The sequence below is a fragment of the Canis lupus genome, chromosome 2 (genome assembly GCF_011100685.1).
Source record: "Canis lupus familiaris isolate Mischka breed German Shepherd chromosome 2, alternate assembly UU_Cfam_GSD_1.0, whole genome shotgun sequence".
Lineage (NCBI taxonomy): Eukaryota > Metazoa > Chordata > Mammalia > Carnivora > Canidae > Canis > Canis lupus.
This window is the reverse complement of record NC_049223.1, coordinates 11,632,117-11,658,521: the sequence shown is the minus strand read 5'-3', so window position 1 is coordinate 11,658,521 and position 26,405 is coordinate 11,632,117. Positions and strand designations below refer to the sequence as shown.

Here is a 26,405-nt window from a genome sequence, read left to right as displayed (position 1 = left end):
ACTCAGCTTCCATTCTTGGAAAGCTCTGATTAGTCAGGACTAATATTTTTTATAGTCCTGACTGATTTAATATTATCAGTCAGGACTTATATTTTTTATAAGGATCTCAAATGTAATTGATAACTTTATAATTAGAATTTTATATCTATGGCCATGAGTGACATTACTCTGAAGTTTATTTCTTATTTTTCCATTTCCATAATTTTTAAATTAGAGATATCTGACAATATAAAATGAGTCAAGGAGTTCTCCATATTTCTCTAAGACTTAAGATCCCTTCAATAATGTTACAAGTATTCCTTAAAAATAAAACTCAACTGCGGTGCCATAAATTTCCAGTAGATTTTTTAAATCACCTTTCCGGTCATTTTTGTGGCTTAGCTAATTTATTTAAACCTTTTGCTTCTTTTAGAATTGGAGTTTTAGTTTATATGTGCCTTCCTTTATTAACTGCTTGTTTGAAATTTTTATATATTGCTTTTAAATGATCAGGGGACTAGGTTCCTTGAATATTTGTTATTTTCTAGAATTTTGATTAGTCTTTTATGAGACTTTTTAGTTGAACCTGAGGATTTTTAAGCTGGGATAATTTTTTTCAAAATCCTCTTTTCCTATGCTATTCTTTTATAGGTGAAACAATTTAATGAACTTATATAGTTTCTATCACTCTTAGTTTGAATTAGGGAAACAGAATTTAATGAACTTATATAGTTTCTATCACTCTTGGTTTGAAATTTTATTCTTCTCTGTTGGTTTTGGGATCTTAAAGCTCATATAGAGGTGCCTGGCTGATGCAGTCAGTAGAGCATGTGACTCTTGGTCACAGGGTCATGAGTTTAAGCCCCACATTGGGTGTGGAGCCTACTTTAAAAAAGCCCATATAAACTGGTTCTATTTTTTCATTCAGAGATGATACTGCTCATTTGCAACTTTGATTGCTTGGTTAAACAGGTGGTGGTAGCTATAAAATAATACAGTTTATTTTGGAAATCCTTTCCTTTCTGTGTAGTGAGCACTGCCCTGTATCTAGGAAAATCACTTTCTGAATATGGTATTTTTCAGTCAAAATACTGTGCTTTCCAAGTTGTGTATCACTTCCTGATTATCAAAGGGCAGAATCAGGCCTTGACATTGTTCCACATAACCTTCCTTGTAAATTTTTAATATGCAATGAAACTACCCCTGACAGCAGTTCAGAATGTGTGATCTTTTGAGCTGCTAAGAGATGCTATCCCCCTGTACATTTGCCATGAGCACATCCACTGTAGTTAAAATCTAAAAGCAGTTATTTTGTTAACGCTCAGATTAGATCTTTAATTAAGCTTTCATCCCCAGTAGCACAGACAACAATGTGAAACACGTAAGCCCCAGGAGAAACCAAACTCATTCCACAGGCTCACATCCTTTGTGAAGAAACTTAAAAATAATGCTCTCATGAGAATTTCATGAGGGCATGTTGAATATCTAATTGTAAGCTTACAAGCTTCATTTAATTTGATTTCAGAATTTATATCCATGTGACTTTTCCTTTTTTTTTTTTTTTTTTTTTGTAGGATCATTCATTTATTTCAGATCACATCAATCTCCAAGAGTGGCCAAGCTTGGAAGTCCTATTCTTATAAAAGCACTCACTGCTTCCACCCCATGTCAGGTCACCAGTTGTTGGAATTTCCATTGGCCATTCTGTGGTATAAACTGTTAGGTGTGGGTTACTTATGCTAGTAAATGCCTGCTATGTTTTACTGCCATTTTCATGACGAACTGAGGATTTATATGAGCTATTTCAACATGAAATGTCATGTCCTTCCAAAGACCATTTGCAACATATAACTTAAATGGTTCTTTTTTGGGGCCTATCAAAGAATATTTCTGTCATTTTGTATTCTTCCCATATAGTCCTTCTAGTAATCCAAAGCTGTGGCTACATATTGCCAAAACTGTTGATCATTTTGGCCACAAGTTTAATTATGTAGAATAAAATAAGCCAAACAAGGGCTAGCGGAAAGTAGGATGAAAAGGGGAATAAAGAGGGATTAAGTATGTGCAGAAAAAATTTATTACATTTTGTGAAATTTTATTTTTTTTCAGTTAGTCTTGGTGGTGCCCAGTAAACATAGACCATACAGACTCTGTCCATTTTGCCAGCACAATAGAGAGAAGAAAGCAAAGAAGGGCTTCTGAGTCAGGCCGACTTGGTTCAAACCTCAGTTCTGCCACAGATTATATTTACTCTGAGGCTCCGTGTCTGCACTGGAAGCGTAATATTAGTGTACCTTTTTCCCATGGTTGTCAGGATTTTTTTATAAAAGGTTTTATTCATGAGAGACACAGAGAGACACAGGCAGAGGGAGAAGCAGGCTCCCTACAGGGAGCCTGATGTGGGACTGGATCCCAGGGCCCCAGGATTACAACCTAAACTGAAGGCAGACACTAATCCACTGAGCCACCCAGGTGCCCCATTTGTCAGGATTAAAATGTCATTAAATAAAGTATCTGCCACATAATAGGTGTTCACTAAACAGAATTCTGCTATTTTCCATAGAACTAACACCCACATTTGATGTTTCTATTCAGCTTGCCTTCTTTTCAGTCCTTTAGAGAGTTCTAGAAAGCCTCTAAGCCCTCAGGATTTCAGTGTATTTTATTTTTTTAGTTATCAGAAGACAATGCATATTGATACTGCTGCACACTAAATTCATCATCCATAAATGTGGGTGTCCAGCAGTTTATGCAGGCATTCCTGGTGACAAATTATATATTGTTCAGAGGAATAAATCTAATTATATGTTCAGCTTGATATAAATCTAAATGGGAGTGTTCAGATCTCTTAGTGGATTGTCCTCTGTCTCTCTTTTTTTCCCCCTTGTTATTCCCTGCCCATTTCTCTGTGGGGATTACATTTAAAATAACTTCCTGGACTCCACTTCCACTTCACCCAGTGCACTCTATACTTGTTCTCCTTTGTTTGATTTCAATTAAATCCTATGTGATAGATATAGATTTTTTTTTTGAGAACTCCTGAAGCATTTACTTGCTCTGTAAAAGTAGTTTACAAGCTTGCTTAGCTTTAATTCAAGGTCATATGCCGAAGTGATGTGATCACCATTGTTATATACATAAGGCATTGGATACAAAACAATAAAATGCATTAAGTCTAGTTGTTCTGCAGAAATTTGAAAGCAAACATTAAGGCTTTTTAGAAATTTCTGAGATGAAATCAGAAATCATAAACATCTTCTCTTTTTGAAAGATGATCTACATTTTCCATTGTTGTATACTGGTGGCCATTAATTTGTGGTCATTGGGATTGTTTCAACATATGATTGTTTCCACTTGGGAGCATTTTTTCTCTATTGTTGCTTAAACTTGGAACTTAGCTGTGGTGGGGCCTCTGTGAAATCCTCAGCAGTTTAGACCCTTGCTGATTTATTTCTCAGAACCAAGTACTCAACCTCCCAAGGCCTCAGATACTGAGTTAGTGGTTTGCCTTGCTTTTTAGAAAAGTGTTTCGAAGAGCCGTCAACAGATGGCCAGAAGAGGTGTTTGTTTTTTACTCTTTTGTCTGTATCTGCTTGAATGTTAGGACTTCTGAGTTGGAGGGAGGGATATTTGGGTTACTTGATCATACTTGTTGGTTTAGGAAGTAGAATTAGATAGCGAGAGAAGGTTATTTATAGTCTGACATACACATAGCTTAATGTTCTTTCCCAAAGGAGTTTGCTAAGAATATAGTATTACTTTTTTTACAAGTCTGTGGTAATATGTAATACTTTCTTTCATAAAAGTTACAGAATAAGCAAACAAACTGAATTCTTATCTTCTTGAGTAATCAGAAAATCCAGCCAGTCTTCCTAATTGGAACATGTTAATAATAGTTATATTCGTGGAATAGCAGATGTTTGTCATTATAAAATGGTAAAGTTAGGCAGGGAGATAACTGATCCTGGGTGCTTTGATATGATTAAAGTCTTCATTTTATGAAATTACATTTTTTCCCTAACTAATCACATGAAGCTAATACAGTTCGGAATGTTTTTTTGAAAGGACTTTAAAACCAGGAAACTTTCTTTTGAGTCTCCTTTTTTAACAACAAGCTAGTAATTTTCTGTGAATTATCTTGTGCTTTTTGTATAGCCAGCACATGGCATCAACATGCACAAATTTTCCTACACCCACTCATTCCTTGCTCAAGATGTGAACTTTAAGAGCTTCAAAAGTCCCTTCAAGTTACTGTTGGAAACTTGGCATTTTTCCATGGAATGGCCAGGAGATAGGACAAACAGAACACATGGGAGCCAGAAGCTACTATTTCTTACTTATGTTGAGATGCTGTTACTGTTTTGAATTAACGGAAATATCAAATATGAAGGAGATTTATGGTAGGTATTAATACCTTCTGAGTTCTCATATTTGAGTTACTGTAAAAAATTACTTTTAGGACTTCACAATTAAAGACAGGAAGATTGATAACACAAAGCTTCTGCTTTCCAACCTTCTTTGCGTTAGTCTATTAAAAAAAAAACTCCCCAACTTGTTTTGCACTTGTTTTAATATTCTTTAAAAGATAATAAAAATTTTAAAAGACTGGATGAGGTTATCAGGGTAAAAATAGGTGAGGCAAGAAATGGGTTGGTTCCACAAATAAGGTTTATTAGAGCCAAGCTATATGTTTGAACTAAGTTTCCCAGCAACCAATAGAGACAGATGAATCATCATTTGGTTTATATTCAAGGCAGTAAAAATAACAAAATAAAGCAAAAAAATAGTTCTCCTGAGAATCATCTCCTGAATGTACGCAGAGACAACAATGTAAACATTCTTTCTCTGATTCAGTACATGCATATTGCTTACCTGTTCCTTGCTGATTACAGCCCTCAATGCTGGGAATAGGGACAACCTAAGTACATGCTTTGCCCTAATGAAATGACAATTTAGGCATTCTGACAGCAATTCAGTGTTAAGTGCTTCAAGAGGGTAAGTACACCATGACAATAATAATAATAATTCTCTTGAGTTTTGAAACGCCATGTCTTAAAATGTTCCCCAACTAGAGTGATGAACTCACGTGGAGAAATTTAGTAAAAACAAACAAATAAATAAAATAATAATAATAAAAATTATGGAGTGGAGCTTGCAATGGTACAATCACACTTCATTCTCTGATTATTCTGTTTAATCCAAGGATAGACATTAGAGTATGGGATGTATTCTAGAGAGGGCAACAGTATATGGGGGGAAAAGCTGAACAATTACTCTCCACCTGTACATGAGCAAAACATATGGAGGCTAGTCATTTAAATGAAAACATTACATTTTACCGAAGATTCTAATTAAGCTTATTCAGATGAAGAATACTCAAGCAAAAACATAATTATGACTAGGAGTCAGAAAAGTCACTGTGGTAATGTTGAGAGGGTGTGTGTGTGTGATAAATGATCCCCCTCCCAACACGAACTTAGTCCCAGTTGAATTTTGAGGAGCTACATATATCTTCTTTTCTCTCTCTTCTTTTTCTTTTTTCTTTTTCCTTCTTTTTTTTAAAACTATTATTCTAGATCTTAAAGGTAAAACAGAAGGTAAAACAGATGTTTCATATACTAGACAGACTCTGACGTGAATCAGAGAAAGCAGAGATAGAGAGAGGGTATAAAGATCTGGCCAAGGGAGTGTGAGATAGGGGAGTAGTTGAAAGAAAGATTCTAGGACGACTGAGGAAAGAAGCAGAACCGTTGAAGAGTAGAGTTTCAGTTGGGCACAGACCAAAATCGAATGAAATAGAAAGAGGAAGAAATTATTTTAAACTCATTAATAATGCCCTGTTAGGTCCTTCATAGAGTTAAGTATCAGAGAGCCTAGTTACTCCTGTGTGGAGCTGGCCACTCCTCTGGGCAATGTCACAAAGCCCTGCAGGAACCAAAGAGCAAGTGGTGTGGCCAAGGCCATCATACTTTCCAGCTTATTCACCTGTACTCATAACCTGTACAATAACTATTAATACAAAATAAAATCCTTTCCTTTTGTAAAAATGAATGATTGGCTATTTAAAAAATATATAAAATAATGCACAGAGAATACAATTTAAACCAATAGATTAGTCCGAGCTTCATTTTCCCCCCTCTAATTTGCAATTAAAGGAACTGCATTGTTGAAAGTTTTTTTTTTAACCATGTGAAATTGCTTTGAACATTGTAATTCAGTGTCTATATAAAGTGTGTCTTAGTGAAAAACCAAGAGAAATAATATTATTTAATATTAACATTTATCTTACTACTTTTTAATGAATCAGGTATGAATCATAAAAATAATTCCATTTTGAAATAAGTAGTAAATCTTAAATAGTTATACTTTTAATATACCTGTTTCATAGTTTTTTTAAAGGTAATTTTCTGTGGCAATGGAAGTTTTTCTCTGCTATGTCCAATATGATAGCCACTAACTACATATAGCTATTGAGCACTTAACATGTAATGAGTGTAACCAAGGAACTGGATTTTTTATTTAGTTTCATTTTAATTAAGTTACATATGTATAGCCACACACTTTTCACACCTTTGCCGATATACACATTATAGTTAAATATTCCCTTTTCTAATACTTTTCTTTTTTTTAAGATTTTATTTACCTGAGAGCATGAGTGGTGGGAAGGGGCAGAGGGAGCACCAGGTTCCCCACTGAGCAGCAGTCTCAGGGCTCAATCCCAGGACCCTGAGATTGTGAGCTGACCTGAAGACAGATGCTTAACTGATTGAGCCACCCAGGTGTCCTTGTTCCCTTTTCTTTTCATTCCCCCTCTCCCCCCATCAAACTCTGGAGTCCCTAAAGACCCCTAATACTTTATACCTTTTCTGACACAGAGCAGCTTCTTTCACTCTCTGGGAAAGTACAGATGTTTACTGAAGCATTGATGCTAATAGTCCTACCCATCCTTTTTCTTCTTTCAAAAATATATCTATTAACTGAAAACCTACTAAACACAAACTGCTTTAATTCTGCGAGGACTTCAAGCATACATCATGATGTTGGGTTCATGGCTTAGTGTTCTACTAGTGTGTATTAGCTTGAAAGCCACAGAGGTTGCACACTTGACAAGTGCCTATCTGAAATCACAGCTGTATTAATGACTTTGTTCAGTGATTTCACCCTTATGAATATTAAACTTGAAAAAAAATCTATGGAAGGTTTCTTGGTCTATAATAAGCTAAAAGCTTGGTCTATAATTAGCTAAGGAGCTAATAAGCTCCTTAATTGTCTACAATGCCAAGTCTCTTAAAGGAGTAAATTAAATATAGCTTAAGCTCTTATCCTATTAAATATAGATCCCATTGGGATTTACTTCCTTTTTTAAAGATTTTATTTATTTGAGAGAGAGAGAGTGAGAGCACAGTAGGAGTGGGAGAGAGGGGCAGATGGAGAGGGGGAGGGGCAGACTCCCAGCTGAGCAGGGAGCTCGACATGGGGCTCAATCCCAGGACTCTGAGATCATGACCTGAGTCGAAGACAGATGCTTAACTAACTGACTGAGCTACCCAGGTGCCCTGGTATTTATTCTTAATACACTATTAGAATACAGTAGCATTGGTGATGTACTGAATGACAGTTTGACAGCTTGCTATTCTGATGGGGCATATGTATTTCTTTTACCACTAAGGTTAAAGCTCTGTTTTGCTTATTTATAAGCATGGACCAGGGATCCCTGGGTGGCTCAGTGGTTTAGCACCTGCCTTCGGCCCAGGATGTGATCCTGGAGTCCTGGGATCGAGTCTCATGTCAGGCTTCTGCATGGAGCCTGCTTCTCTCTCTGCCTGTGTCTCTGCCTCACTCTCTCTCTGTGTCTCTCATGAATAAATAAATAAAATCTTTAAAAAATAATAAGCTTGGACCATGCTGAAACTTTGCAGGGATCTAGTAGGTAATTGTGGTTGAGGAACCTAAATCTTCCCCTCCCATAGAATCTAATCAAGCACTTGCATTTGACTTTACATTTCTCACTTACCTGCCTTGCTTATCTGAGTTTAGCAGAGCATGGTAGTAAAGTCTGAAATGTAGTAGACAACCAGAAAATATTTTTTGATCAAGTGGTGGCAATTGAGTAGACACTTAAAAAAAAAAAAAAGTGTACCACTTTGGAACAGAGAATACTTCTTTAAGCTAGATGACTTTTTAAAAGAGCATCTAAAATTTTAGGGGGACTTCAGGGGGTGCCTGGGTGGCTCAGTTGGTTAAGCATCTGACTCTTGCTTTTTGGCTCAGATCGTGATCTTAGGGTTGTGAGATTGAGCCCCGCCTTGGGTTCCACACTCAGTAGGGAGTCTGCTTGAGATTCTCACTCTCCCTCAGCCCTTCCCCCTGCTCGTGCTCACTCTCTGTCAAATCTTAACAAATATATTTTTTTTACTTGAATTTCTTCTGAAATTGGTACCATGAAATGGGAGGTATCTGTCCATGTAACAAAACCATAGCAGTGAAGGAAAAAAAAAAACAAGAATTTAAAATATAGTGCAACAGAAAAGGAATCCCTTTGAATCCAAAGATAAAAATTTTATTTCTGAGACTCTTTTTTTTTTTTTTCTGAGACTCTTCATCTCTGAATGTTGTGCTTTCTTAGAAAGTCCTAAAGTGCACTTTTTGAAGATAGGAGAAGAAAAAAATTGTCTAAACTTGTGTTTATGGAGATTTTGTCAATGTGTTTTATAGAGTGAATCATCCAGCCATTGAGGGAATTAATTTCTGCCTCACATAGTACCTTTTACTTAGAAAATGCTCAGTAAACATTGATTGAATAAATGAGAGTCCTGAATTCCATGTTGTAGCTATTGCTGTCAGCACTAAAATAATTCTTTACATTTTTTTTTTACTACCTAGTTAGGCACTCAAAACCTTAGATTAATTATGTCATCCCTAATAGTGATTAGGAGGTGAAATGATCACCTCCCTCCTCAAGGATGGTTTCTTACTTGATTAAATTATGACTTAACAGTGTTATATGAGCTCCCAAGTTCTTTGATAGTGTCCCCATGAGAAAGAATTAATGAAAAGGACTCCTTACAGTTTTCTTTTACCTGAGAAAATAATTTTTCAAGAAAATATATTTTTTTTTTTGGTTTGGTATTTGAGACATCAAGGAAAAAGTATAAGTAAAGCCTGAATTTATACACTAAGAATGTGTACCTCCTCAGATTTATAAGAAATGAGAGAAGAGTCCTTCCACAGAAGGAAAGACCATGGAAACTTCTGTGGGAACAGGGTGGTACTGCCCATGATGGTGTGGACAAATAATGTGTCCTCAAACTTGTCTTAGTGGTGTGCTAATGTCCTATTTCTTTAGACATCTTGGTGGCATGTGTTAAAAATACTAGTTAGAAGAGTCACTTTGAGCCCACCCACCCTTTTTTCTTTCTTTCTTTCTTTCTTTCATTAGAGAGTAAGCAAGAAATCAATCACAGGGACAGAGGGAGAAGGAGAAGCAGGCTTTCCTGCTGAAGAGGGAGCCTGATGTAGGGCTCAGTCCCAGGACCCTGGGATCATGACTTGAGCCAAAGGCAGACATTTAATCAACTGAACCACCCAGGCATCTGCACTTTAAGCCTTTTCTTAAGGGGAGAGTGCAAAGGCAGACAAAATAATTACTTAGCATTTTTTGGGCTTGTATATTTGGAGAAAACAATAATTGAGATTATATTTAACAGAAGGGATAGTTTGTGATATTTTTAATTATAGAAAAGCTGTTGGATACAGGTAAATGGGATATTTATGTAATTCAAAAACATTTCCAACAGGTGCGATTTTGGTATCATTTGTCTCAGCATTCACGTCTCTCAGTTTTTACAAGAACATCACTGGATGGGGATTTGCAAAAGCAAGGTGATCTAATTGGAATCTCCAAATCTCAGTGGAAACAAGCAAAAATTAATCTCTATGTGAAGCCTGGAGAATCAACCTTACCTTTTCAGGTAAGCAAGCACATAAGAAATTAATGCAACTCATCAGGAGATGCTAATGTAATACTAATTTATTTCTCAGAGAACAATGTAGCACATATATAACACATATATCCCATAGATTTATCAGATATCAATAATGCAAACATATTGACAATCAGGGATGAGTACAGATGTTAATTGACTGAGTGCTCAAGACTTACGTGTGGACACTTGGTGAAAGTAGAGATAAGAATTGAATAGGAGGACAAGAAAAAAACCCAAAGAGCTAAATACAATGACAGAGAGAGAAGTAATTTAATAGGAAAATATTTATTTTTTAAAAGTGAGGATGGCAGATTATATGAGGTGGTGAAAAAACCTAGCTTGGACTATGTTCACATTTTAATTCTAATGCCTAATTTTCTGCTGCCTATTAATATTGAGAATTTTTATGAATCTTTTATATCATTTTCTTGGTTAGTGATAAAAGAAGGCAACTGTAGGTAATCTGATTGGTGCCCACATTTCCACCCTCTTGGATATGGCTTCCTTCTCGATGACATTTGAAAGGAGTGATTTTAGGAACTAGATTGGGTGATAGAATATAGCAGAAAACACACAGCCTTTGGAATTAGGTGGTCTGACTCTTGATCTCTGCTCAGGTCCTGGGTTGCCAAGTGACTGTTATATCTTTGAGCCTCACATTTACCTATCTGTTAAAACCATAGTGATGGTAAAAGCAATACTTAAGGGGAGTCTGAGTATTAAAGCTAAAATGGTAGCCATAAACATCAGCTCTGGAGTCCAGGGTTCAAGCCAATTGTACAATCATGGGGAAGTTGCTTAATCCCTCTGTGCTTGTTTCTTCTGTTAAATAGGGGGTGAGGCTCATTGTTGGGGTGTTAGGAGCTGCTAATAAATAACGTACCTCATTGGTCCTCATCTCTGAACCAGTTAAGATAAATAAGTCAAACAGAAAAATATTTTAGAGAAGGTGGTTTTAGAATCTGCAGCCATATGTTTAAATAACGCTTCACCTCAGAATAAACATATTCACCCAAAGAACAACAAATTCTGCCAAAGAAATCCAGGACTCATACTTTGGGGGAAACCTATTACTATTAGCCAGAGCTAACATCAGAGTGTATGTGTCCAAAGAGAGTGGGAGTTGAATGGGAGACACACAGCATGAGTTTAGCACATCCAGTTTATTCTTCTAACATCACAAATCACTTAAATCCTCCTCTCCATGGGAGAGACTAAGAAGTCAGTAACAGCAGTGTTATTGCAGGGAAATTCCTGCTCATGGAAGTAGGAGGAAGAGAGAATAAATATGGACTCCAGCCAATATTCTCTTCTTTCTAGGACTATTGTGAGAATTGAATGATTTTTATATATGAAGCACATAGAAGATATTCTGGCATAAACACACAAAATTCTTATTATTGCTGTGTTTATCACTTGGACATTACCTGGGCATAGTAGACACTCAGTAAATATTAGTTTTGAAAGGAAGTCTCCTCTTGACCAGAACTCTAGGTTCAGAGTTTAGAAGCTATTCTACCCAGGTCTCTAAACTCCCTGATTCTCAAGGACCATATTTATGACTGCACTCCCACATCTAATACAAGAATACTATGAATTGTAACTCTTAATAGGAAAATAGTAAAGGCCAGTCATGGAATCATGTAAATGCCAATCTCCATTACATGTGACAGAACAAATAAACTCAGAACAGTCTGATCCCTTGCTTCATTTATTTATATTCTGTATAACATTATTTTCATTAGGTTTGCATTTAGTTAGAATGAAACTCAGCGTGAAGATTTTTGAGAGTCCATTGTTAATGGACATTATTGGGAATTAAACAGAATGTCCTTTTCCACACAGAAACGTGCACTTGAATAATTATTCCTGATTACCTTATGATTGCCCAAATGTAGAAGCATCCCAAGATGTTCTTCAGTAGGTAAATGGATAAATAAGCTGTGTTACCTCCAGACAATGGAATATCATTCAGCACTAAAAAGAAATAAGCTATCAAGCCATGAAAAAAACATGGCGGAACCTCAGGTGCATATTACTAAGTGCAAGAAGCCAACCTGAAAAGGCTACTTTCTTTCTAAGTCCAACTATATAGCATTCTGGAAAAGGCAAAATCAGGGAGAAAGTAAAAAGATCAGTGGTTGCCAGGGGTTGGGTGCAAGGAGAGAGGAGGGATGAATAGATAGAGCAGAGAGGATTTTTTAAAAGATTTTATTTATTTATTCATGAGAAACACACACAGAGAGAGGCAGATAAATAGGCAGAGGGGGAGAAGCAGGGTCCATGCAAGGAGCCTGATGTGGGACTTGACCCCGGGTCTCCAGGATCATACCCTGACCCAAAGGCAGATGCTCAACCACTGAGCCACAAACGTGTCCTGAGCAGAGAGGATTTTCAGGGCAGTGAAAATACTCTGTATGATAATATGATTGATGATGGACAAATGTTATACATTTTCCAAGCCCATAGAATGTACAATATCGAGAATGGACCATAATGTAGTCAATGGGCCTTGGGTGATTTTTGTGGTTCATCATTTGTAACACATGTCCCACTCCAGTAGGAGATGAATTTTTTGGTTTGTTTTTTCCTTTGTTTTCCAAGAGAGTGTGGGGTAGGGGGATGGAGGGAGAGGGAGAGAGAATCCTATGCAGGCTTCACTCCCAGCGTAGAGCCCAATGTGGGGCTTGATTTCACAACACTGAGATCATGACATGAGCTGAGATCAAGAGTTGGATGCTCAACTGAGCCATCTAGGCACCCCGGGAGATGTTGATAATGGGGAGACTGTGTGTGTGTTGGGCCAGAAGTTATAGGAAAAAATTCTATACTTTCTCCTCAGTTTTGCAGTGAACCTAAAGCTAGTCTAAAGGTCTTAATAAAAAAAAAAAAAAAAAAAAAAAAAAAAAGAAACTAAACCAGAATGTCTTCTGCTAGAACCAGTTATTTTAGAAACATTTTGAGTTGAAATGCCTGCCATTCCTTTCTGAGCCTGCAGGCACTCATTTACCTATCACCATTATTGAAGGTAACGTCTTTATTCCTCTGGAGTATTTCTTCCTTTGGGGTTCTGGTTCGCGTTTTGCTTTGCAGTGCAAAGTGAAACTGCTCTTTATTATCTGGGGCATACCAACTGGTTTGTAGGCTGACCAATGGTTTGATAGGATTTTATAATTGGGCAGCACTGGATTTGTGATGTGTTTCTAAACAAAACAAAACAAAACAAACAAACAAACAAACAAAAAAACCCCTGCTCTGCTAGATCTTCATTCCTGTCTGTGGAGTCTTAGCTCACCATGTTGACTTTTCTCTCTCCCCAGTTGGAGTTCCTAATCTACCCCCAATCAGCCTCTGCTTAATTGTGATGGCCTTTGAGGGGAGCACATGGTTCTGGGTTCTTGCTATAAGTCTTATTTCACCCCTGAGAAGTTTTTAGTCTCTGCTCTGTCCCCCTTAGTCCTATTACTTGGCTGTAGTATGTTTGTTTTAGAAACTGCAGGTGAATAAGAAACAGAAATAAGAATTCCTTCAGTTTTCATCATTTAAGAAGCCCATTATAGGTCCACAATCTCTCTCTTTTTAAAAAATAAAAGATTTTGACAGTGAGCGAGAGAGAACAAAAGCAGGGGGAACAGCAGAGGGAGAGGGAGAAGCAGACTCCCTGCTGAGCAGGGAGCCTGATGTGGAGCTCAATCCCAGGACCATGAGATCATAACCTGAGCCAAAGGCAGATGCTTAACCAACTAAGCCACCTGGGCACCCTAGGTCCAATCTCTAACCAAAAATTTGGAAAATTAAAATTTAGAAAACGGTAAGCTTTTGAAAAAACAATTTAGAAGAAAAACTTAACCTCACCTGAACCTGTGTGAGGTCTTTAGGCAGTTCATTTAGGGAGATGTTTTTGATTAGATACTACTGCCCCCAGTCTCTACTGAGGGTATCACGTCATATACACGGTGTTTCTCAAATTAACATTCTCAACTCCAACCTGTTCAAATTTCAAAACCCAGCTGGCCCCAAAGACTTGAGGTAAGGAATTGCAGGCCAGTGTTCACATTCTGGTGTGAATCAGTCCAGATTTCATGTAGACACACACACACGATACATAAATATACACAGTCACACATAGATACGTACACAGGGTAGTATTTAATATATTATCACTATATATAACATATTTCGAATAAGTAGACAATACAGAGAGGGGCAGATATCTTTGTATTCACATATCAGAATGATCTATTAGCATTTTGTTTCCTTATAATGTTAATACGTGTGTGCACATAAAGATACAGGTCCTCTTTGTACCCATTTCTATTCCTTTTCTTGTCTTCTGCTGGAAGAAAAATTGCAGATTTTATGTTGTCCTTAACCTATTTTCTGAAAATGCATTTTTAAAAACATGAAAATATGCATGAGGATTCTAGCTAGGTGCAATTCTACTTCATTCTTTTAGCAACAACAGTTGCAAAAGGTACTCTATAAATAGTCAATCTAGCTTTTAAATATTCAAATATTTAAAGTTTATGTTCTTGGGAATGGGCTTCTTTGGCACTTTAGTGGACCGAATCATTTAAGGGTGACCTCAGTAACCACCTGACTATCCTTCAATGTGACTAAACTGTGAACATATTTAGACAGTGGAGTCTAATCCAAACACCGGGAAGGAGAAAGGCATCAACCTGGATGACGTCTGTGTCCCCTTCTAGCCATGAACTTCTAATGCAGTGTGGTACTTTTGATGTCTCTTGTAGACATCACAACAGACTACAAATCACTTTGAGTTTCTTAGAAAATAGGCACCCTTACTTAGGTAGGGCTTTTATTCTTCCTGCTGGAAAAGGGTAAGGCTTGTTCTTTATAAGAACAACAAAATTTTTAAAAAAATATTTTATTTATTTATTCATGAGAGACACAGAGAGAGAGAGAGGCAGAGACACAGGCAGAGGGAGAAGCAGGCTCCCTGTGGGGAACCTGATGCAGGACTCTATCCTGGGACTCCAGGATCACACCCTGAGTCAAAGGCAGATGCTAAATCACTGAGCCACCCAGGCATCCCAAGAACAGCAAATTAACACCATTTCAGTATCTCTCCCTTTCTTATATTTTTTTTTATTGGATGGAGATAAGTCAAATAGTTAATAGTATTATTTTCCATCTGTTTTAACTTGGTCTGCTCATTGGATATTTTGAGCTTTTACAGAAATATATTCACTTCATTTACAATTTATTTTTTCCCTTAACTGCTCTTAGTTTTAATATTTAAAGGTGGTTCTTTCTCTGAGTACTGTCCATTGATTTCCAGCTGATCTACTTTTCTTGAGTTTCCTATTAATACATAATTGTGTCATATTTTAGACTTCATTTTGAAATGACCCTTTTGTGAGATTTTCCACAATGATTGATACCATGTTCATTCTTTATCAGTCCATGATATAAATCAATAATAATTTCCTGACATTATTTGAAGATTCAGTGAAGGGTAAGATTTATAATACAATAGTAAAAGCTGGTCTAGTCTATAAAGTTACAATGTCCTCAGCCTTCTTTATTTAGGACTGCATTGAATATTGTTACAGCAGACAGCTTTGTTCTGCAGCATCTACTAAAGACTAGTTATTTTTTTTTTATTTTATTCTAGCAGTGCAGTATAGCCTAATCATTAATGGTTCAGGTTACATATTTTTCTTATTAGATATATGACCTTCAACCAATTACTTCACCTTTGGAGCTTCTGTTTCTTTTACTTTAAAATGGATGAAAATAATACCATCTTCACAGGGTTTAAACAAGTGAATGTGTTTGGTTTGCAGTAAGCTTTAAATAAGTTTGTGGTTGCTCTTATTATTGACACCATCATTCAAAAATTAATATATTCCAGTTTTTCTTTTTATAAAAAAATTATTTATTTATTCGTGAGAGACACAGAGAGGCAGAGACACAGGCAGAAGGAGAAGCAGGCTTCCTGAGGGGAGCCCAGTATGGGACTTGATCCCAGGATCCTGAGGTGAAGGCAGACAGTCAACTGCTGAGCCACCCAGGCGTCCCTATATTTCAGTTTTTCTTATTCCTACTTTCTCCACTTCCTCTTAGATTCACATATTTTCTTGTTATTCCTTTAAAAAAAAAAAAAACGAGATATCAAAGAACCAAAATGTGAATATGCTAATTGAGTATTTTTCTGGAAATGCTTACCTTGGTTTTTCAGATATATATATATATAAAAAAAAGTATTATCATTTGATTGTAAGCAACAGTTATAAGTTGTTTGGTTCCTGAAAACAAAAACAAGGCATGAATTTGCTCTTTCAGGAAGTACTATATTATCACTGAATAAAACAAATTATCAGCAAGATCCTTAAAAGGAGTTTTAGAAGGGAGAGCATATAACTTGGAATTTAAATTCCCAGATTTCCTTAAGAATCTTAAAAAATGAGGTTTTTCACTTTTCCTTCATTTGTAACTGAAATACACATGGTTGAAACATTTCTTCTGCATGAACTCTTTCTCACTGATTATTAATTGGTCCTGTATTTCCCAAGGGAAAACTGCCTTTGGTCACAAATCAAAAGATTGGCTTAGTTGAAATAAGCAATAAAAAACAAATAGCCAAAAAGATTTTGGAATCATCAAATGGTATATTTACAGATATAAGTTGTTTTTATTCTTTTTTAAATTGGAAGATTTCAATTCATGGTAGAATTAGAATTTCTCATTTTAGAGTTCTGTGTTTAATTATAAAGAAGTAAACAAGCAGAGGTTAGATGACCTCATATTTTTATTTGGCTTTGGAAGTAGTTTTATTTTAACATTTTAATGTGAATATCTACAAGTCTGGTGCTTTCTTTCAGACAAAATGATATAACCATATTTTACAGACCTATTTCACAATTCTATTTCAACTTGTAGAGTCCCACCTACTCCATATACCTCTCTAGAGGCACAGAGAAGTGCCCCAAGCATTCTTGGTCCTCACTTTTTAAAAAGTTGTGCAGGGCTTAAAATACAATGGTCAATAAAGGCTTGTCTAATGAGTTTGAGAATTAAGTATCTGAATTTTAACTGATTTCAGTCTGGGATGAGTTCTAGTAATAAGGAAAAATCTTTCAAAATTAAAGCTGTCCAAAATAAATTACAATAACTTAATGGTTTAGGCATAATATATTTTTCAGTAACAATGCCTGTGGATATTTTATCAAAATCCTTCTTTAAAAACGGTTTCCTGCCTTATGTATGAAGGCCAGATTTCTTAGTTGGTTAAGACTCTACCAAAAACCAGTTCAAATCAGAATTTTAAAAATTTTAAAATTATAGACATCTCATTACAAAGTACCAAAAATTGCAGATAAAGGCAATGGTCTCTCCTGACCTCCTTCACCTCTTATTATGTCTTTATCTTGAGGTTAGTGTAGACATTAGTTCATTTTTACTTCTGGACCCTATTCTATTTATGTGATGTATATGTATGAACCACTGTATCTAGTAATCTAAGCCATTATGCTTTTAGCCTAAGTAGTATCCTATCATAAACTTTTTTTTCTGTAATTTTTCACTTAGAAACACATATTGAGGTTCTTTCCATATTAGCACATAGAGACAGTATTTTTTTAACTGGAATGGTTATCCATGGTCTGTATAACTATTTATTTATTTATTATTTATTTATTTATTTATTTATTTATTTATTTATTTATTTATTTTTGATTCACCTTTAAATTGTTTCCATTTATTTGCTCTCAAAACCAGCATTGAGGTAAACATTCCTGAACAGGCCTTCATGTACATTTCTATGAGTGTCTCTTTAGACTAAATGCTGAGAAGTGGGGTTAATTTTTGTACTTTGTGCTATTTTTCTTCTTAATAAATAACATCAAATTGCCCTCTAATTGGGCTGCACCATTTCTTACAATCAGTTCCATCTATTACTTAATTTATTGTCCTCTTAAAATCCTATATTCCTAAGTATAGGAGGAAAACATTTTCCCTGGATCTTTCGTGGTTCCTGGCTGGGTCTGAAAATTAAACTAACAAAGCAGATTGAAGGAGAAAGCATACAAAATTATTTAATGTCTTACATGACACTGAAGCCTTAATAAGGACAAAAAGACCAGTTAATAAAGAAATTGCTAATTCTAAGCCTTTTTATGCAAGGTTTGAAGAAGAGTGGACAGTCATGGAAAGATATCATGGATCAAAGCGTATAAGCTAAGTGTAATAAACTGGGAGAAACTTAGCCAGGCTAAAATTCGGCTTCCTCTGCTTATGTGTCCTTTCATCTTCCAAAATAAGGATGCTTCCTTTCTCCAGTTATACAGAGGACACCTCTCACATGAGGGCATTATGATCCACTGTGGCGGAAAAAATCAGAAAGTCCATCCTGCACATACTGTGTCTTAAATTCCTTCAGCTTGAAATATTCATTATACCATGGTGTGTCATATTTTGGGATAGCTCATCTCCAAACCCATCATCCTATAACCTCCAAAGTGTTCTAAATGTACCATACATTATAACCTCTCATTGCTTTTGCTTGTGATGTTACCAGTTTCTCTAACAGAATCTGAAACAGCAATTATAACTGAGGAGCTATTATTAGATAATTATTGGTTGTTAGGTAATTAGTATTTTTACCAACTTCTTTTCAAATTTTACCTCACATTCTCAGCAAAAGTAGTAAAATGTTTTTCTTCTCTTCTCCTGGTATCCTATACATATCTTTTTGTATAGCAGTTCTGGTGTAGTTTAGTTGTTAATGCATTATACCAAGTAAATTGTAAGATCTTTGGGATGTGAGGTCCTCTCTGGTAAGATGGAGATGTACCACCTACTGTGTCCCGGACTAGTGGTCCTGCTACATATCTTTAAGACTCCAGATATAATTTTTCTCTCTCTTTTTTAAAGTGGTAGATTAACAACATAATAATGTGATTAACAAGAAAGAAAACAAATTAGATCAGTCATTATTCAGAGTGTTAGAATAAATTAAACTGAAATAGATGCCTGAGTGCTTTAACTTATGAATATTATTAACCACTGTACGTGGTTATTGATTCTGTTTTACCTCACTAAGTAGGTATCTGTATATGTATATATAATATGTATTAGTATTTAAATATTCTGATATTAAAATGAATCATTGCCTCCAGCAGACCCATTACAAATGAATTCATATCTCAATTAAATTGAGTTGTAAACCACACAGTTGATTACCCCAAAGAGCTCATTTTAAATGCATACGACTCTTAATAGCTCCAAAGGGAAGGCAACCTTTCAGGAGTGATGAATGTTTCAACTTTTAATGGAAACAAGGTTACCTAAGACATTAAGGTTACATAAGATTCTGTCAAAGCTGTTATGACTTTATAAATTTATAATTTGAATGTTCTGGTCAAAACAGTTTTCTAAAATTAGGAAGGTGGGACAAATGCAAATAAGCTTCTTTAAACAAAGATATATGATTGTAAGACATTTATGTTATATTTTTAATAATTTGTTTTTCTGTAATTGTAGTTGATTTTAGAAGCTACTGTTTTATCATCAAATGCTACTGTTGCTCTAGATGACATTAGTATGACCCAGGAATGTAAAATTTCTGATAAATCACTTCCAGATACCAGCATACTAAAGAAAGGTAAGTTTTTTCTAGTGTTCACTGAAGTCTGAAGTTTTAAACATTGAAATAATTACTTCCTCCTGCTACCAAAATTTAAAACATATTAGAGTCCTTCAGTAATATAGCTCACTAATAGTGAATACCAGGATGTAGGTTATATCACATATCCTCAAAAACTAAAACATATTACTAGTGTATCTATATGCTATATCACAGCCTAGGCCTTAGAGAGACTTCCAATAATATTCTGTGCTTGTGGCTAAAATTTACACAGTTTTTTAGTTATAAAAATTATGAAAGTATTTTAAATTATTTTACATAATTTAAAAACACTTCTATAAAATTTAATTGTATTTTAATTTTGTTTGGCACTTCGAATGAGTATATAATGAAATTCATATTTCAGAACCACCTAGGAGTTAAAAAAAAAAAACTTACTGTGTTTGGAAAAGTGACTTAAGGCCAGCCAAAAATTTGTCTTGATCCTGAAATTCTGTTTAAATTAAAAACATAATATTTTCAAGTAATAGATGGAATTTGTCTAATTCTTTGACTAAATATTTTGTAGAGCATTTCAATTAAGGGGCAGAATGATTGTCATAAAAATGAATCCCAAAAAGTCAAGTAGGCATTTTTGAAAGTCTATCCATTATTTAGGTTCTGAGAATGAATTGAAACAGTATGCATTGTGCCTGCAGTTACTTTGTCATTTTAACACTGATTGATGTTTCTCTTTGATCACTCCTATCCCAGAGTCTGTTAGTGGATAGACAACATTAAACATGCTGCCTGAAAATGCTCATACTTTATTTTTCTTTATCCATATACATGAACATTATTTTCATTTAGAAGTTAGGCACATTGTATCTTCTGAAGTTATGTTTCATTAAATGATATTTAGTAAGTGGAGAAGTTGAATTATTACCTGAGCGTAAGGCAGTTATCAATGATAATATAGGAGATAAAAGTCTGGATTGGGAACTAGATTAAAGAACTTTTAATTAGTAATCCTTTACTCAAGACTTCTTTCATTGTTGAGATTGTATAATTCTTTGTACTAATTTTGTATGGTGCTGTGTATTTATTCAGAATGTGTGTTCTGAACTTATAATAAACCTTTCTAACCTGTGTGTATGTATTTGGTTCTGATAGACATTGAAGAATGGAGGAATGTAGAACAAGAGATTTAATGATTAATGAGCTTTTGAGGGTTAACCAGCATTACCTTATTTCTGTTTCTTAATTAAACATTTTCCTTCTCTAATCAAATACCACATCACCAGAATTAGAATAACAGAAAGTTGACATTGAATAGAATGTAACTGGAGGCAAGAGAGTGGTTAAAAGTTTTAAATTATCACCAAAATTAACCTTAGCAGAAGTCTCTGAGAGTGCATGATCTCACAGAGAATTCTTTTCAGAAATTAAATCAAAACTCAATTTTTGTGTGCTTCAATTTGAACACCATCTTTGCTGGTTAGAGTATAATTCTAATTAGATCAAAAGTATAGGAATTTTTCCTGAAAGGCCAACTGCTGTACATGAGGAGAAAAGAAAACCTTTCTTACTGTTTTTGCAAATTTTTCCAATAGATAATTATAAGATCTTTTTTGTGGAGTTTAGTATTACCCAGCAGAAGTTCAGGGATGCGATTGAAATAGGCATTAAAAAATAAGGCAAATCCCACTGGTATTAAATTATGTTTTATATGCGGGGCAGAATGGCCAGAGATTAATCTAGACCTTGTGTTTAATTAAAGCTTTTGAAGGCTTTAATCGGCATGCAAATGGCTGTCACACTTCAGAGCAATCCTAGTGCCTTCCCTATACATTTGAAGCAAAATGGAATGAAAACAGAAAACTATACTCTAACTCTGCTTTTTTATCATCTAACTTCTGTGTCCTTAGCATATTTAAAAACTAGTGTTCATAAAATAATTATGTATTCCATTTATTTATTGAAGGAGAAGAGTATGTTTTGTCCTCTCCACCTCTTAATTTTGAAGTTGGATTTGTATTACGTGAGGATACAGGCTACATTTCATCCAGCAAATTCTGTGATTTTTCCATCTGACAGCCCAAATGGAACAGATGAAGCCCGTTGTGGTGAGCCAGTACTTTAATCACTTAGTCATGTTACTACTTTGTCATTTGGCTGAGATTTGTGTGTGCAGTGGTTTCCCGTCCCTCTTATCCACAGGGGATACATTCCAAGACCCCCACGGATGCCTGAAACCACAGATATGTATGTATGCTATGTTTTTTTTTCTATATGTACATATCTATGATAAAACTTAATTTGTAAGCTAGGAACAGTAGAAAATTAACATTAGTAGAACAATTATAACAGTGTACTGCTATGTAAGTTATGTGAATGTAGTCTCTTTCTCAAAATATTTTACTATAATTACCCTTGTGATGATATGAGTTGATAAAATGCTTACTTGATGAGATGCAGTGAGGTGAGCAATGTAGTCCTTATGATGTACAGTTAGCCTACTATTGACTTTTTAAAAAAATTAATTCTGGCATAGTTAACATACAGTGTTATATTAGTTTCAGGTTTATAATATAGTGATTCAACAGCTGCATATGACACCGATACCCATTCCTCATTAGAACAAGTGCTCTCCTTATTCCCCATCACGTGTTTCATTTATTCCCACCTGGTGACCTGTTACCATCAGTCTGTTCTCTGGAGTTAAGAGTCTGTTTCTTGGTTTTTCTCTCTTTTCCCCTTTGCTCATTTGTTTTATTCTTAAATCCCACAGATGAGTGAAATCTATGGTATTTCTTTTTCTCTGACTTATTTTGCTTAGCATTAAGATCTCTAGCTTTATCCATTTTATTAGAAGTGGCGAGTTTTTATTGTTTTTTTATGGCTGAATAGTATTCCACTGTATATCTCTACCACATCTTATTTTTTTTTAAAAATTTTTATTGGAGTTCAATTTGCCAATATATAGCATAATACCCAGTGCTCATCCCGTCAAGTGCCCCCCTCAGTGCCTGTCACCAGTCACCCCATCCCTCTGCCCACCTTCCCTTTCCACTACCCCTTGTTTGTTTCCCAGAGTTAGGGGTCTCTCATGTTCTGTCTCCCTCTCTGATATTTCCCACTAATTTCCTCTCCTTTCCCCTTTATTCCCTTTCACTATTTTTATATTCCCCAAATGAATAAGACGATATAATGTTTGTCTTTCTCTGATTGACTTACTTCACGCAGTATAATACCCTCCAGTTCCATCCACATTGAAGCAAATGGTGGGTATTTGTCATTTCTAATGGCTGGTAAAATTCCATTTTATACATAGACCACAGCTTCTTTATCCATCTTTCGATGGACACTGAGGCTCCTTCCACAGTTTGGCTATTGTGTACATTGCTGCTATAAACATTGGGGTGTAGGTGTCCCAGAGTTTCACTGCATCTGTATCTTTGGGGTAAATCCCCAGCAATACAATTGCCGGGTCATAGAGCAGTTCTATTTTTAACTCTTTGAGGAACCTCCACACAGTTTTCCAGAATGGCTGCACCAGTTCAAATTCCCACCAGCAGTGCAAGAGGGTTCCCCTGTCTCCACATCCTCTCCAACATTTGTTGTTTCCTGTCTTGTTAATTTTCACCATTTTCACTGGTGTGAGGTGGTATCTCATTGTGGTTCTGATTTGTATTTCCCTGATGACAAGTGATGCAGAGCATTCTCTCATGTGCTTGTTGGCCATGTCTATGTCTTCTTTGGTGAAATTTCTGTTCATGTCTTTTGCGCATTTCATGATTGGATTGTTTGTTTCTTTGCTGTTGAGTTTAATAAGTTCTTTATAGATCTTAAATACTAGCCCTTTGTCTGATAGGTCATTTGCAAATATCTTCTCCCATTCTATAGGTTGTCTTTTAGTTTTGTTGACTGTTTCTTTTGCTGTGCAGAAGTTTTTTATCTTGATGAAGTTCCAGTAATTAATTTTTGCTTTTGTTTCCTTTGTCTTCATTACATGTATCTTGCAAGAAGTTACTGTGGCCAAGTTCAAAAAGGGTGTTGCCTGTGTTCTCCTCTAGGATTTTGATGGATTCTTGTCTCACATTTAGATCTTTCATCCATTTTTAGTTTATCTTTGAGTTTATCTTATACCACATCTTCTTTATCTACTCATTAGTCAATGGATATTGGGCTGTTTTCCATAGTTTGACTATGGAAGTTTGGCTATTTGTAATAATTCTGCTATAAACATATGGGCACATCTCTCTTTTTATATTTGTGTTCTTTGGATGACTACTGAGTAGTGGGATTACTGGATCATAGGGTAGTTCTATTTTTAGCTTTTTGAAGAAGTTTCATACTGTTTTCCACAGTAGGTGCACCAGTTTGCATTCCTACCAACCATGTACAGGGTTCCTTTTTTTTTTCCACATCCTTGCCAATATTTGTTTCCTGTGTTTTTGATTTTAGATACTCTGGCAAATATGAGGTAGTATCTTGTAGTTTTGATTTGTACTTCCTTGATGATGAAAGATGTTCAGCATTTTTTATGTACCTATTGGCCATCTGGATGCTGCCTTTGGAGAAATGTCTGTTCATGTCTCCTGCCCATTTTTTTTTTCCCTGCCCATTTTTAAATTGGATTACTTGGCTTTATTTTTTGGTGTGGAGTATAAGTTTTTTATATGTTTTGGATATTAAATCTTTTTTAGATAAACCATTTACAAATATCTTCTCCCATTCAATAGATTGCACCTAATATAATAAGACCAGGGAATAAACTTAACCAAACAGTTGAAGGACCTGTCCCTCTCAAAACTATAAAACACTGGTGAAAGAAATTGAATACAACACAAATAAATGGAAAAATATTCTTTGCCCATGGATTGGAAGAACAAATATTGTTGAAATATCTATACTATCCAAAACAATCTACAGATTTAATACAGTCCCTATGAAAATGCCAAGAGCGTTTTTCATAGAAATAAAAAAAATTCTAAAATATATATGGAACCACAAAAGACTCCCAATGGTCAAAGCAATTTTTAAAACAAAAGCTGAAAGTATCACAATTCTGGACTTCAAGTTCTATTACAAAGCTGTAGGAGTCAAAACCGTATGGTACTGGCACAAAAATAGATGCAGTGACCAATGACCAATAGAAAACACAGAAATAAACCTACAACTATATGATCAATTAATCTTCAATAAAACAGGCAAGAGTATCCAGTTGGAAAAAGACAGTCTCTTCAACAAAGAGGACTGGGAAAATTGGTCAGCGACATGTAAACAAATGAAACTGGACCACTTTCTTATACTATACATAAAAATAAACTCAAAATGAATTAAAGACATAAATGTGAGACCTGAAACCATAAAAATCCTAGAAAAGAGCACAGGCTTTCTTACATCTCTGACATAAGCCAAAACATTTTTCTAGATATGTCTTCTGAGACAAGGGAGATAAAAGCAAAAATAAAATATTGGGACTATATGAAAATAAAAAGTTTTTGCACAGCAGAGGAAACAATCAAAACAAAAGGCAACCTACTATTGACCTTTTGACCATACATCAGAAAAAAGATCATCTGTTTCCTACAGTGCGGTTGACCTTGGGTAACTGTGAAACCACAGAGAACAAAACCACAGACAAGAGGGGAATACTGTCATATTTACTCTCTTAATGTAAAGTGCACACTACTCAAGTGAATATTTAATGAAGTCAGCCAGAATGGAGACCTTTATAAAACTAAAATGACTTGCAGTTGAGAGCAAACCAGATTAGCTTTAAAACAGTAGCAAAAAATGAAAACACCTCTTTAACTTTTGGTTTTGCTGTGTTGGAGTATAGAATTTGAAATAAATGCAAGATAGAACTCAAAAGACAAGAACAAGGGTATAATATAAAAATTCCTTCACTGATTTTTTTTCGTATATATAAGAACACTAGCTCTTACTCTAAACAATTGCCATTCAAGTAAAATTAATGGCAGAAGAATATAATACTGAAGAATATTTTTTTAAATTTTTTAAAATTTATTTATGATAGTCACACAGAGAGAGAGAGAGAGAGAGAGAGAGAGGCAGAGACATAGGCAGAGGGAGAAGCAGGCCCCATGCACCGGGAGCCTGACGTGGGATTCAATCCCAGGTCTCCAGGATCGAGCCCTGGGCTAAAGGCAGGTGCTAAACCGCTGCACCACCCAGGGATCCCTGAAGAATATTCTTTCAAACTATAGTGTACCAATAAATAAGTTGGTCATAAAACTATAGATCTCGCTTGGTTCTATGTTTTCAAATCTTTAAAGGTCTCTTTTCAGTTTTTCCTTTCTGAAGGTAGTGCATCCATTCTTTCTGTATTATACTTATATGACTCTAAAGTTATCCTACTGTCCCTTGAAAATTATTAAGTAAAAGGAGGAGATGGTGTTTGTGGACAATTTTTTGCAAAATTATTTAATTCCTGTTGAAGATCTTTAAGTCAGACAAGAGGGAAGGTTATAGGAATATCATATTTTATTGATCTACCCATACCTGAAATGAAACTCAAGTAGTTTTGAGTCAAGATAATATAGGGGCGTGATTATTTTTATGAAGTTTGGTGGAGCATACTTTTGGAAAGACTCTTTCAGCAATCCATGCAGAATGTAGATCAGAGCGATGAGAAAAAGGGTGCCTGGGTAGCTCAGTTGTTTAGGCATCCGCCTTCGGCTTGGGTCGTGATCCCAGGGTCCTGGGATCGAGCCCCACATTGAGCCTGCTTCTCCCTCTGCCTCTCTCTCATCCTTTCTCTCTCTCTCTCTTTCTCTCGTGACTAAATAAAATATTTTTAAAAAGAGAGTTGAGAAAAA

At 35.5% G+C, this 26,405-nt stretch overlaps 1 protein-coding gene across 1 annotated transcript in view; it reads left to right on the top strand.

Moving 5' to 3' along the window:
- MALRD1 (MAM and LDL receptor class A domain containing 1) overlaps positions 1-26,405 on the top strand; it is a 754,089-nt gene that overhangs the window by 91,885 nt on the left and 635,799 nt on the right. The window contains 3 exon segments of the mRNA XM_038532060.1: positions 1,553-1,651; positions 9,777-9,950; positions 19,476-19,596. Of these exon segments, the coding sequence (XP_038387988.1) occupies positions 1,553-1,651; positions 9,777-9,950; positions 19,476-19,596 (394 nt within the window).